This window comes from Rana temporaria, chromosome 12, assembly GCF_905171775.1.
Source record: "Rana temporaria chromosome 12, aRanTem1.1, whole genome shotgun sequence".
In the NCBI taxonomy this organism is placed as follows: domain Eukaryota; kingdom Metazoa; phylum Chordata; class Amphibia; order Anura; family Ranidae; genus Rana; species Rana temporaria.
This window is the reverse complement of record NC_053500.1, coordinates 661,089-676,709: the sequence shown is the minus strand read 5'-3', so window position 1 is coordinate 676,709 and position 15,621 is coordinate 661,089. Positions and strand designations below refer to the sequence as shown.

The 15,621-nt window shown below is 50.6% G+C and overlaps 1 protein-coding gene across 1 annotated transcript in view; it reads right to left on the bottom strand.

The window, feature by feature from the left end:
- Positions 1 to 11,152, bottom strand: part of C12H17orf75 (chromosome 12 C17orf75 homolog) — a gene marked incomplete at its 5' end in the record, with an annotated part of 31,921 nt that extends 20,769 nt beyond the window's left edge. The window contains 2 exon segments of the mRNA XM_040331582.1: positions 1,503 to 1,628; positions 11,027 to 11,152. Of these exon segments, the coding sequence (XP_040187516.1) occupies positions 1,503 to 1,628; positions 11,027 to 11,152 (252 nt within the window).
- Positions 11,153 to 15,621: the final 4,469 nt, after the last annotated feature.

Sequence of the window (15,621 nt, the reverse complement as noted above, 5' to 3'; positions counted from 1 at the left end):
CTGGGATCAGAATAATCCGTAGGTTTTTTCTGATAAATTTTTTTCATCTATGAGGTGGAATAACAATGTTAAAGTATGACCGCCGTTCCCGCCGCGAGATTCTGATTTTTTATGTCGTTCGCGAATCGGGATTTACGTCCACGTCTAAATCAATAGGCCCGTGCGGCGTACTTAGCTGCAATGCACACTGGGAAATGTAGGCGCCCGGCGCATGCACAGTAAAAAAATAAAAACGTGAGGTCAAGCCTCATTGCCATAAAACACGCCCCCCTTCCACACATTTGAATTAGGCGCGCTTACGCCCGCCGCATTTACGCTACGCCGCCCTAAGTAAGGAGGCAAGTACTTTGAGAATCATGTACTTGCCTCTCTTACTTAAGGCGGCGTAACGCAAACACGCTAGGCTATGCCGCCTTAGATTTGCGCGCCCCTATCTGAATCTACCTAGCACTCTCTACTCTACTCTACATGCACTCTCTACTCCACTCTACATGCACTCTCTACTCCACTCTACATGCACTCTCTACTCCACTCTACATGCACTCTCTACTCCACTCTACATGCACTCTAAGTATAAGTAGTATAAAATACGTTTTATTTGGATACAATGTTCTCCCCTCAGTGTCAGCTGTCCATCCTCTACAGGATCACCTCCCATATACTCTACATATACTCTATACTCCACTCTACATACTCTATACTCCACTCTACATACTCTATACTCCACTCTACATACAACGTTCTCCCCTCAGTGTCCATCCTCTACAGGATCACCTCCCATATACTCTACATATACTCTATACTCCACTCTACATACTCTATACTCCACTCCACATACAACGTTCTCCCCTCAGTGTCCATCCTCTACGGCAGGGATATGCAATTAGCGGACCTCCAGCTGTTGCAAAACTACAAATCCCATCATGCCTCTGCCTCTGGGTGTCATGCTTGTGGCTGTCAGAGTCTTGCAATGCCTCATGGGACTTGTAGTTCTGCAACAGCTGGAGGTCCGCTAATTGCATATCCATGCTCTACGGCATGGGTGCTCAACCTGTGGCTCTCCAGCTGTTGCGGAACTACAATTCCCATGAGGCATTGCAAGCCGCTGACAGGTACAAGCATGTCTCCCAAAGGCTGAGGCATTATGGGAATTGTAGTTTTGCAACAGCTGGAGAGCCACAGGTTGAGCACCCATGCTCTACGGCAGTGATGGTGAACCTTGGCACCCCAGATGTTTTCGAACTACATTTCCCATGATGCTCTTGCACTCTGCAGTGTAGTGGAGCATCATGGGAAATGTAGTTCCAAAACATCTGGGGTGCCAAGGTTCGCCATCACTGCTCTACGGGATCATCTCCCATGTACTCTCTACTCTACTCTACATACTCTATACTCCACTCTACATACTCTATACTCTACTCTACACTATGAAGGATGTGGCCCCCGGGAACCATCTTCAGGTCCCTCCCCCCCCCCCGATCAGCCAATCACTGGAAGGATATAGATCCAGGCCTTTCTCTGACCCCCCCAGGAAGCAGACGATGTGCTCGGAGGGCAGCGGTCCCGGCTCTGGATTTCCCATCTGCTGGATCAGGCAGTAATAACATCCCAGAGAACATTCCGGAGAGCTGAGAACAAAACAAGTCACACATTTCATACCAAACACAGGAAGATCTAGATCCACCATCAGACCGAGAACCCCGGGAACTGTACTAGGCGTGCTTTCTAGATCCACCATCAGACCGAGAACCCTGAGAACTGTACTAGGCGTGATTTCTAGATCCACCATCAGACCGAGAACCCCGGGAACTGTGCTAGGCGTGCTTTCTAGATCCACCATCAGACCGAGAACCCCGGGAACTGTACTAGGCGTGCTTTCTAGATCCACCATCAGACCGAGAACCCCGGGAACTGTACTAGGCGTGCTTTCTAGATCCACCATCACACCGAGAACCCCGGGAACTGTGCTAGGCGTGCTTTCTAGATCCACCATCACACCGAGAACCCCGGGAACTGTACTAGGCGTGCTTTCTAGATCCACCATCAGCCCGAGAACCCCGGGAACTGTACTAGGCGTGCTTTCTAGATCCACCATCAGACCGAGAACCCTGGGAACTGTGCTAGGCGTGCTTTCTAGATCCACCATCAGACCGAGAACCCCGGGAACTGTACTAGGCGTGCTTTCTAGATCCACCATCACACCGAGAACCCCGGGAACTGTGCTAGGCGTGCTTTCTAGATCCACCATCACACCGAGAACCCCGGGAACTGTACTAGGCGTGCTTTCTAGATCCACCATCAGACCGAGAACCCCGGGAACTGTACTAGGCGTGCTTTCTAGATCCACCATCAGACCGAGAACCCCGGGAACTGTACTAGGCGTGCTTTCTAGATCCACCATCAGACCGAGAACCCCGGGAACTGTACTAGGCGTGCTTTCTAGATCCACCATCAGCCCGAGAACCCCGGGAACTGTACTAGGCGTGCTTTCTAGATCCACCATCAGACCGAGAACCCCGGGAACTGTACTAGGCGTGCTTTCTAGATCCACCATCAGACCGAGAACCCCGGGAACTGTACTAGGCGTGCTTTCTAGATCCACCATCAGACCGAGAACCCCGGGAACTGTGCTAGGCGTGCTTTCTAGATCCACCATCAGACCGAGAACCCCGGGAACTGTACTAGGCGTGCTTTCTAGATCCACCATCAGCCCGAGAACCCCGGGAACTGTACTAGGCGTGCTTTCTAGATCCACCATCAGACCGAGAACCCCGGGAACTGTACTAGGCGTGCTTTCTAGATCCACCATCAGCCCGAGAACCCCGGGAACTGTACTAGGCGTGCTTTCTAGATCCACCATCAGACCGAGAACCCCGGGAACTGTACTAGGCGTGCTTTCTAGATCCACCATCAGACCGAGAACCCCGGGAACTGTACTAGGCGTGCTTTCTAGATCCACCATCAGACCGAGAACCCCGGGAACTGTGCTAGGCGTGCTTTCTAGATCCACCATCAGACCGAGAACCCCGGGAACTGTACTAGGCGTGCTTTCTAGATCCACCATCAGACCGAGAACCCCGGGAACTGTACTAGGCGTGCTTTCTAGATCCACCATCAGACCGAGAACCCCGGGAACTGTACTAGGCGTGCTTTCTAGATCCACCATCAGACCGAGAACCCCGGGAACTGTACTAGGCGTGCTTTCTAGATCCACCATCAGACCGAGAACCCCGGGAACTGTACTAGGCGTGCTTTCTAGATCCACCATCAGACCGAGAACCCCGGGAACTGTACTAGGCGTGCTTTCTAGATCCACCATCAGACCGAGAACCCTGGGAACTGTACTAGGCGTGCTTTCTAGATCCACCATCAGACCGAGAACCCCGGGAACTGTACTAGGCGTGCTTTCTAGATCCACCATCAGACCGAGAACCCCGGGAACTGTACTAGGCGTGCTTTCTAGATCCACCATCAGACCGAGAACCCGGGAACTGTACTAGGCGTGCTTTCTAGATCCACCATCAGACCGAGAACCCCGGGAACTGTACTAGGCGTGCTTTCTAGATCCACCATCAGACCGAGAACCCCTGGAACTGTACTAGGCGTGCTTTCTAGATCCACCATCAGACCGAGAACCCCGGGAACTGTACTAGGCGTGCTTTCTAGATCCACCATCAGCCCGAGAACCCCGGGAACTGTACTAGGCGTGCTTTCTAGATCCACCATCAGACCGAGAACCCTGGGAACTGTACTAGGCGTGCTTTCTAGATCCACCATCAGACCGAGAACCCCGGGAACTGTACTAGGCGTGCTTTCTAGATCCACCATCAGACCGAGAACCCCGGGAACTGTACTAGGCGTGCTTTCTAGATCCACCATCAGACCGAGAACCCTGGGAACTGTACTAGGCGTGCTTTCTAGATCCACCATCAGACCGAGAACCCCGGGAACTGTGCTAGGCGTGCTTTCTAGATCCACCATCAGACCGAGAACCCCGGGAACTGTACTAGGCGTGCTTTCTAGATCCACCATCAGACCGAGAACCCTGGGAACTGTGCTAGGCGTGCTTTCTAGATCCACCATCAGACCGAGAACCCTGGGAACTGTGCTAGGCGTGCTTTCTAGATCCACCATCAGACCGAGAACCCCGGGAACTGTACTAGGCGTGCTTTCTAGATCCACCATCAGACCGAGAACCCCGGGAACTGTACTAGGCGTGCTTTCTAGATCCACCATCAGACCGAGAACCCCGGGAACTGTGCTAGGCGTGCTTTCTAGATCCACCATCAGACCGAGAACCCCGGGAACTGTGCTAGGCGTGCTTTCTAGATCCACCATCAGACCGAGAACCCCGGGAACTGTGCTAGGCGTGCTTTCTAGATCCACCATCAGCCCGAGAACCCTGGGAACTGTGCTAGGCGTGCTTTCTAGATCCACCATCAGACCGAGAACCCCGGGAACTGTGCTAGGCGTGCTTTCTAGATCCACCATCAGACAGAGAACCCGGGAACTGTGCTAGGCGTGCTTTCTAGATCCACCATCAGCACCGAGAACCCCGGGAACTGTGCTAGGCGTGCTTTCTAGATCCACCATCAGCCCGAGAACCCCGGGAACTGTGCTAGGCGTGCTTTCTAGATCCACCATCAGACCGAGAACCCCGGGAACTGTACTAGGCGTGCTTTCTAGATCCACCATCAGACCGAGAACCCCGGGAACTGTGCTAGGCGTGCTTTCTAGATCCACCATCAGACCGAGAACCCCGGGAACTGTACTAGGCGTGCTTTCTAGATCCACCATCAGACCGAGAACCCCGGGAACTGTACTAGGCGTGCTTTCTAGATCCACCATCAGACCGAGAACCCCGGGAACTGTGCTAGGCGTGCTTTCTAGATCCACCATCAGACCGAGAACCCCGGGAACTGTACTAGGCGTGCTTTCTAGATCCACCATCAGACCGAGAACCCCGGGAACTGTGCTAGGCGTGCTTTCTAGATCCACCATCAGACCGAGAACCCCGGGAACTGTGCTAGGCGTGCTTTCTAGATCCACCATCAGACCGAGAACCCCGGGAACTGTACTAGGCGTGCTTTCTAGATCCACCATCAGACCGAGAACCCCGGGAACTGTGCTAGGCGTGCTTTCTAGATCCACCATCAGACCGAGAACCCCGGGAACTGTGCTAGGCGTGCTTTCTAGATCCACCATCAGACCGAGAACCCTGGGAACTGTACTAGGCGTGCTTTCTAGATCCACCATCAGACCGAGAACCCTGGGAACTGTACTAGGCGTGCTTTCTAGATCCACCATCAGACCGAGAACCCTGGGAACTGTACTAGGCGTGCTTTCTAGATCCACCATCAGACCGAGAACCCCTGGGAACTGTACTAGGCGTGCTTTCTAGATCCACCATCAGACCGAGAACCCCGGGAACTGTACTAGGCGTGCTTTCTAGATCCACCATCAGACCGAGAACCCTGGGAACTGTACTAGGCGTGCTTTCTAGATCCACCATCAGACCGAGAACCCTGGGAACTGTGCTAGGCGTGCTTTCTAGATCCACCATCAGACCGAGAACCCCGGGAACTGTACTAGGCGTGCTTTCTAGATCCACCATCAGACCGAGAACCCCGGGAACTGTACTAGGCGTGCTTTCTAGATCCTCCATCAGACCGAGAACCCTGGGAACTGTGCTAGGCGTGCTTTCTAGATCCACCATCAGACCGAGAACCCCGGGAACTGTACTAGGCGTGCTTTCTAGATCCACCATCAGACCGAGAACCCCAGGAACTGTACTAGGCGTGCTTTCTAGATCCACCATCAGACCGAGAACCCCGGGAACTGTACTAGGCGTGCTTTCTAGATCCACCATCAGACCGAGAACCCCGGGAACTGTACTAGGCGTGCTTTCTAGATCCACCATCAGACCGAGAACACCGGGAACTGTACTAGGCGTGCTTTCTAGATCCACCATCAGCCGAGAACCCTGGGAACTGTACTAGGCGTGCTTTCTAGATCCTCCATCAGACCGAGAACCCTGGGAACTGTGCTAGGCGTGCTTTCTAGATCCACCATCAGACCGAGAACCCCGGGAACTGTGCTAGGCGTGCTTTCTAGATCCACCATCAGACCGAGAACCCCGGGAACTGTACTAGGCGTGCTTTCTAGATCCTCCATCAGACCGAGAACCCTGGGAACTGTGCTAGGCGTGCTTTCTAGATCCACCATCAGACCGAGAACCCCGGGAACTGTACTAGGCGTGCTTTCTAGATCCACCATCAGACCGAGAACCCCAGGAACTGTACTAGGCGTGCTTTCTAGATCCACCATCAGACCGAGAACCCCGGGAACTGTACTAGGCGTGCTTTCTAGATCCACCATCAGACCGAGAACCCCGGGAACTGTACTAGGCATGCTTTCTAGATCCACCATCAGACCGAGAACACCGGGAACTGTACTAGGCGTGCTTTCTAGATCCACCATCAGACCGAGAACCCTGAGAACTGTGCTAGGCGTGCTTTCTAGATCCACCATCAGACCGAGAACCCTGGGAACTGTGCTAGGCGTGCTTTCTAGATCCACCATCAGACCGAGAACCCCGGGAACTGTACTAGGCGTGCTTTCTAGATCCACCATCAGACCGAGAACCCCGGGAACTGTGCTAGGCGTGCTTTCTAGATCCACCATCAGACCGAGAACCCCGGGAACTGTGCTAGGCGTGCTTTCTAGATCCACCATCAGACCGAGAACCCCGGGAACTGTGCTAGGCGTGCTTTCTAGATCCACCATCAGACCGAGAACCCTGGGAACTGTACTAGGCGTGCTTTCTAGATCCACCATCAGACCGAGAACCCTGGGAACTGTACTAGGCGTGCTTTCTAGATCCTCCATCAGACCGAGAACCCTGGGAACTGTGCTAGGCGTGCTTTCTAGATCCACCATCAGACCGAGAACCCCGGGAACTGTACTAGGCGTGCTTTCTAGATCCACCATCAGACCGAGAACCCCGGGAACTGTACTAGGCGTGCTTTCTAGATCCACCATCAGACCGAGAACCCCGGGAACTGTACTAGGCGTGCTTTCTAGATCCACCATCAGACCGAGAACCCTGGGAACTGTACTAGGCGTGCTTTCTAGATCCACCATCAGACCGAGAACCCTGGGAACTGTGCTAGGCGTGCTTTCTAGATCCACCATCAGACCGAGAACCCCGGGAACTGTACTAGGCGTGCTTTCTAGATCCACCATCAGACCGAGAACCCTGAGAACTGTGCTAGGCGTGCTTTCTAGATCCACCATCAGACCGAGAACCCTAGGAACTGTACTAGGCGTGCTTTCTAGATCCACCATCACACCGAGAACCCCGGGAACTGTACTAGGCGTGCTTTCTAGATCCACCATCAGACCGAGAACCCTGGGAACTGTACTAGGCGTGCTTTCTAGATCCACCATCAGACCGAGAACCCCGGGAACTGTACTAGGCATGCTTTCTAGATCCACCATCAGACCGAGAACCCTGGGAACTGTGCTAGGCATGCTTTCTAGATCCACCATCAGCCTGGGAACTGTACTAGGCGTGCTTTCTAGATCCACCATCAGACCGAGAACCCCGGGAACTGTACTAGGCATGCTTTCTAGATCCACCATCAGACCGAGAACCCCGGGAACTGTGCTAGGCGTGCTTTCTAGATCCACCATCAGACCGAGAACCCTGGGAACTGTGCTAGGCGTGCTTTCTAGATCCACCATCAGACCGAGAACCCTGGGAACTGTGCTAGGCGTGCTTTCTAGATCCACCATCAGACCGAGAACCCTGGGAACTGTACTAGGCGTGCTTTCTAGATCCGCCATCAGACCGAGAACCCTGGGAACTGTGCTAGGCGTGCTTTCTAGATCCACCATCAGACCGAGAACCCCGGGAACTGTGCTAGGCGTGCTTTCTAGATCCACCATCAGACCGAGAACCCCGGGAACTGTACTAGGCGTGCTTTCTAGATCCACCATCAGACCGAGAACCCCGGGAACTGTACTAGGCGTGCTTTCTAGATCCACCATCAGACCGAGAACCCTGGGAACTGTGCTAGGCGTGCTTTCTAGATCCACCATCAGCCCGAGAACCCTGGGAACTGTACTAGGCGTGCTTTCTAGATCCACCATCAGACCGAGAACCCTGGGAACTGTACTAGGCGTGCTTTCTAGATCCACCATCAGCCCGGGAACACCGGGAACTGTGCTAGGCGTGCTTTCTAGATCCACCATCAGCCCGAGAACCCCGGGAACTGTGCTAGGCGTGCTTTCTAGATCCACCATCAGACAGAGAACCCCGGGAACTGTGCTAGGCGTGCTTTCTAGATCCACCATCACACCGAGAACCCCGGGAACTGTGCTAGGCGTGCTTTCTAGATCCACCATCAGCCCGAGAACCCCGGGAACTGTGCTAGGCGTGCTTTCTAGATCCACCATCAGACCGAGAACCCCGGGAACTGTACTAGGCGTGCTTTCTAGATCCACCATCAGACCGAGAACCCCGGGAACTGTGCTAGGCGTGCTTTCTAGATCCACCATCAGACCGAGAACCCTGGGAACTGTACTAGGCGTGCTTTCTAGATCCACCATCAGACCGAGAACCCCGGGAACTGTGCTAGGCTTGCTTTCTAGATCCACCATCAGCCCGAGAACCCCGGGAACTGTGCTAGGCGTGCTTTCTAGATCCACCATCAGACCGAGAACCCCGGGAACTGTACTAGGCGTGCTTTCTAGATCCACCATCAGACCGAGAACCCCGGGAACTGTGCTAGGCGTGCTTTCTAGATCCACCATCAGACCGAGAACCCCGGGAACTGTGCTAGGCGTGCTTTCTAGATCCACCATCAGACCGAGAACCCTGGGAACTGTACTAGGCGTGCTTTCTAGATCCACCATCAGACCGAGAACCCCGGGAACTGTGCTAGGCGTGCTTTCTAGATCCACCATCAGACCGAGAACCCCGGGAACTGTGCTAGGCGTGCTTTCTAGATCCACCATCAGACCGAGAACCCTGGGAACTGTACTAGGCGTGCTTTCTAGATCCGCCATCAGACCGAGAACCCTGGGAACTGTACTAGGCGTGCTTTCTAGATCCACCATCAGCCCGAGAACCCTGGGAACTGTACTAGGCGTGCTTTCTAGATCCACCATCAGACCGAGAACCCTGGGAACTGTACTAGGCGTGCTTTCTAGATCCACCATCAGACCGAGAACCCCGGGAACTGTACTAGGCGTGCTTTCTAGATCCACCATCAGACCGAGAACCCCGGGAACTGTACTAGGCGTGCTTTCTAGATCCACCATCAGACCGAGAACCCTGGGAACTGTGCTAGGCGTGCTTTCTAGATCCACCATCAGCCCGAGAACCCCGGGAACTGTACTAGGCGTGCTTTCTAGATCCACCATCAGACCGAGAACCCTGGGAACTGTACTAGGCGTGCTTTCTAGATCCACCATCAGACCGAGAACCCCGGGAACTGTGCTAGGCGTGCTTTCTAGATCCACCATCAGCCCGAGAACCCTGGGAACTGTACTAGGCGTGCTTTCTAGATCCACCATCAGACCGAGAACCCTGGGAACTGTACTAGGCGTGCTTTCTAGATCCACCATCAGACCGAGAACCCCGGGAACTGTACTAGGCGTGCTTTCTAGATCCACCATCAGACCGAGAACCCCGGGAACTGTACTAGGCGTGCTTTCTAGATCCACCATCAGACCGAGAACCCTGGGAACTGTGCTAGGCGTGCTTTCTAGATCCACCATCAGCCCGAGAACCCCGGGAACTGTACTAGGCGTGCTTTCTAGATCCACCATCAGACCGAGAACCCTGGGAACTGTACTAGGCATGCTTTCTAGATCCACCATCAGACCGAGAACCCCGAGAACTGTACTAGGCGTGCTTTCTAGATCCACCATCAGACCGAGAACCCTGGGAACTGTACTAGGCGTGCTTTCTAGATCCACCATCAGACCGAGAACCCCGGGAACTGTACTAGGCGTGCTTTCTAGATCCACCATCAGACCGAGAACCCTGGGAACTGTACTAGGCGTGCTTTCTAGATCCACCATCAGACCGAGAACCCTGGGAACTGTGCTAGGCGTGCTTTCTAGATCCACCATCAGACCGAGAACCCCGGGAACTGTACTAGGCGTGCTTTCTAGATCCACCATCAGACCGAGAACCCCGGGAACTGTGCTAGGCGTGCTTTCTAGATCCACCATCAGACCGAGAACCCCGGGAACTGTACTAGGCGTGCTTTCTAGATCCTCCATCAGACCGAGAACCCCGGGAACTGTACTAGGCGTGCTTTCTAGATCCACCATCAGACCGAGAACCCTGGGAACTGTGCTAGGCGTGCTTTCTAGATCCACCATCAGACCGAGAACCCCGGGAACTGTACTAGGCGTGCTTTCTAGATCCACCATCAGACCGAGAACCCCGGGAACTGTGCTAGGCGTGCTTTCTAGATCCACCATCAGACCGAGAACCCCGGGAACTGTACTAGGCGTGCTTTCTAGATCCACCATCAGCCCGAGAACCCCGGGAACTGTACTAGGCGTGCTTTCTAGATCCTCCATCAGACCGAGAACCCTGGGAACTGTACTAGGCGTGCTTTCTAGATCCACCATCAGACCGAGAACCCCAGGAACTGTGCTAGGCGTGCTTTCTAGATCCACCATCAGACCGAGAACCCTGGGAACTGTGCTAGGCGTGCTTTCTAGATCCACCATCAGACCGAGAACCCCGGGAACTGTGCTAGGCGTGCTTTCTAGATCCACCATCAGACCGAGAACCCTGGGAACTGTGCTAGGCGTGCTTTCTAGATCCACCATCAGACCGAGAACCCTGGGAACTGTACTAGGCGTGCTTCACACAGGACCTGTCAGGATAGAAGTACTAGAGCTTCACTGAGGGCCTCCGTGTTCTGGAGGAGCTCACTCTGCCAGAATTCAGGGTCCAGGTCTAGAACAGACGGGGGATGGAGGCGATGAAATGTCTCACCTGAGATCCACGGAACCCACGTTCCCCATCCCTTCAAACATGGCTCCCCGGGAGAGACGCTTCCCCATGAAGTTCCGGAGCTCGGGTTCCGCTTCAGCCGGGAGGTTTGTGTCCAACAAAGAAAGACTGAGGAAATCAGAGAGAGAGTAATCTGATATCCTGTCCTGTACACACACACAGTAATCTGATATCCTGTCCTGTACACACACAGTAATCTGATATCCTGTCCTGTACACACACACAGTAATCTGATATCCTGTCCTGTACACACACACAGTAATCTGATATCCTGTCCTGTACACACACACAGTAATCTGATATCCTGTCCTGTACACACACAGTAATCTGATATCCTGTCCTGTACACACACAGTAATCTGATATCCTGTCCTGTACACACACAGTAATCTGATATCCTGTCCTGTACACACACAGTAATCTGATATCCTGTCCTGTACACACACAGTAATCTGATATCCTGTCCTGTACACACAGTAATCCGATATCCTGTCCTGTACACACACAGTAATCCGATATCCTGTCCTGTACACACACAGTAATCTGATATCCTGTACACACACAGTAATCTGATATCCTGTCCTGTACACACACAGTAATCTGATATCCTGTCCTGTACACACACAGTAATCTGATATCCTGTCCTGTACACACACAGTAATCTGATATCCTGTCCTGTACACACACAGTAATCTGATATCCTGTCCTGTACACACACAGTAATCTGATATCCTGTACACACACAGTAATCTGATATCCTGTCCTGTACACACACAGTAATCTGATATCCTGTCCTGTACACACACAGTAATCTGATATCCTGTCCTGTACACACACAGTAATCTGATATCCTGTCCTGTACACACACAGTAATCTGATATCCTGTCCTGTACACACACAGTAATCTGATATCCTGTACACACACAGTAATCTGATATCCTGTCCTGTACACACACACAGTAATCCGATATCCTGTACACACACAGTAATCCGATATCCTGTCCTGTACACACACAGTAATCTGATATCCTGTCCTGTACACACACAGTAATCTGATATCCTGTCCTGTACACACACAGTAATCTGATATCCTGTCCTGTACACACACAGTAATCTGATATCCTGTCCTGTACACACACAGTAATCTGATATCCTGTCCTGTACACACACAGTAATCTGATATCCTGTCCTGTACACACAGTAATCTGATATCCTGTAATCCGATATCCTGTCCTGTACACACACACACAGTAATCTGATATCCTGTCCTGTACACACACACACAGTAATCTGATATCCTGTCCTGTACACACAGTAATCTGATATCCTGTCCTGTACACACACAGTAATCTGATATCCTGTCCTGTACACACACAGTAATCTGATATCCTGTCCTGTACACACACAGTAATCTGATATCCTGTCCTGTACACACACAGTAATCTGATATCCTGTCCTGTACACACACAGTAATCTGATATCCTGTCCTGTACACACACAGTAATCTGATATCCTGTCCTGTACACACACAGTAATCTGATATCCTGTCCTGTACACACACACAGTAATCGATATCCTGTCCTGTACACACACAGTAATCTGATATCCTGTCCTGTACACACACAGTAATCTGATATCCTGTCCTGTACACACACAGTAATCTGATATCCTGTCCTGTACACACACAGTAATCCGATATCCTGTCCTGTACACACACACACAGTAATCTGATATCCTGTCCTGTACACACACACAGTAATCTGATATCCTGTCCTGTACACACACACACAGTAATCTGATATCCTGTCCTGTACACACACACAGTAATCCGATATCCTGTCCTGTACACACACAGTAATCTGATATCCTGTCCTGTACACACACAGTAATCTGATATCCTGTCCTGTACACACACAGTAATCTGATATCCTGTCCTGTACACACAGTAATCTGATATCCTGTAATCCGATATCCTGTCCTGTACACACACACACACACAGTAATCTGATATCCTGTCCTGTACACACACACACACAGTAATCTGATATCCTGTCCTGTACACACACACAGTAATCTGATATCCTGTCCTGTACACACACACAGTAATCTGATATCCTGTCCTGTACACACACAGTAATCTGATATCCTGTCCTGTACACACACAGTAATCTGATATCCTGTCCTGTACACACACAGTAATCTGATATCCTGTCCTGTACACACACAGTAATCTGATATCCTGTACACACACAGTAATCTGATATCCTGTCCTGTACACACACAGTAATCTGATATCCTGTCCTGTACACACACAGTAATCTGATATCCTGTCCTGTACACACACAGTAATCTGATATCCTGTCCTGTACACACACAGTAATCTGATATCCTGTCCTGTACACACACAGTAATCTGATATCCTGTCCTGTACACACACAGTAATCTGATATCCTGTCCTGTACACACACAGTAATCTGATATCCTGTCCTGTACACACACAGTAATCTGATATCCTGTCCTGTACACACACAGTAATCTGATATCCTGTCCTGTACACACAGTAATCTGATATCCTGTCCTGTACACACACAGTAATCTGATATCCTGTCCTGTACACACACAGTAATCTGATATCCTGTCCTGTACACACACAGTAATCTGATATCCTGTCCTGTACACACACAGTAATCTGATATCCTGTCCTGTACACACACAGTAATCTGATATCCTGTCCTGTACACACACAGTAATCTGATATCCTGTCCTGTACACACACAGTAATCTGATATCCTGTCCTGTACACACACAGTAATCTGATATCCTGTCCTGTACACACAGTAATCTGATATCCTGTCCTGTACACACACAGTAATCTGATATCCTGTCCTGTACACACACAGTAATCTGATATCCTGTCCTGTACACACACAGTAATCTGATATCCTGTCCTGTACACACAGTAATCTGATATCCTGTCCTGTACACACACAGTAATCTGATATCCTGTCCTGTACACACACAGTAATCTGATATCCTGTCCTGTACACACACAGTAATCTGATATCCTGTCCTGTACACACACAGTAATCTGATATCCTGTCCTGTACACACACAGTAATCTGATATCCTGTCCTGTACACACACAGTAATCTGATATCCTGTCCTGTACACACAGTAATCTGATATCCTGTCCTGTACACACACAGTAATCTGATATCCTGTCCTGTACACACACAGTAATCTGATATCCTGTCCTGTACACACACACAGTAATCCGATATCCTGTCCTGTACACACACACAGTAATCCGATATCCTGTCCTGTACACACACAGTAATCTGATATCCTGTCCTGTACACACACAGTAATCTGATATCCTGTCCTGTACACACACAGTAATCTGATATCCTGTCCTGTACACACACAGTAATCTGATATCCTGTCCTGTACACACACAGTAATCTGATATCCTGTCCTGTACACACACAGTAATCTGATATCCTGTCCTGTACACACACAGTAATCTGATATCCTGTCCTGTACACACACAGTAATCTGATATCCTGTCCTGTACACACACAGTAATCTGATATCCTGTCCTGTACACACACAGTAATCTGATATCCTGTCCTGTACACACACACAGTAATCTGATATCCTGTCCTGTACACACACAGTAATCTGATATCCTGTCCTGTACACACACAGTAATCTGATATCCTGTCCTGTACACACACAGTAATCTGATATCCTGTCCTGTACACACACAGTAATCTGATATCCTGTCCTGTACACACACAGTAATCTGATATCCTGTCCTGTACACACACAGTAATCTGATATCCTGTCCTGTACACACAGTAATCTGATATCCTGTCCTGTACACACACAGTAATCTGATATCCTGTCCTGTACACACACAGTAATCTGATATCCTGTCCTGTACACACACAGTAATCTGATATCCTGTCCTGTACACACACACAGTAATCTGATATCCTGTCCTGTACACACACAGTAATCTGATATCCTGTCCTGTACACACACAGTAATCTGATATCCTGTCCTGTACACACAGTAATCTGATATCCTGTCCTGTACACACACAGTAATCTGATATCCTGTCCTGTACACACACAGTAATCTGATATCCTGTCCTGTACACACACAGTAATCTGATATCCTGTCCTGTACACACACAGTAATCTGATATCCTGTCCTGTACACACACAGTAATCTGATATCCTGTCCTGTACACACACAGTAATCTGATATCCTGTCCTGTACACACACAGTAATCTGATATCCTGTCCTGTACACACACAGTAATCTGATATCCTGTCCTGTACACACACAGTAATCTGATATCCTGTCCTGTACACACACAGTAATCTGATATCCTGTCCTGTACACACACAGTAATCTGATATCCTGTCCTGTACACACACAGTAATCTGATATCCTGTCCTGTACACACACAGTAATCTGATATCCTGTCCTGTACACACACAGTAATCTGATATCCTGTCCTGTACACACACAGTAATCTGATATCCTGTCCTGTACACACACAGTACT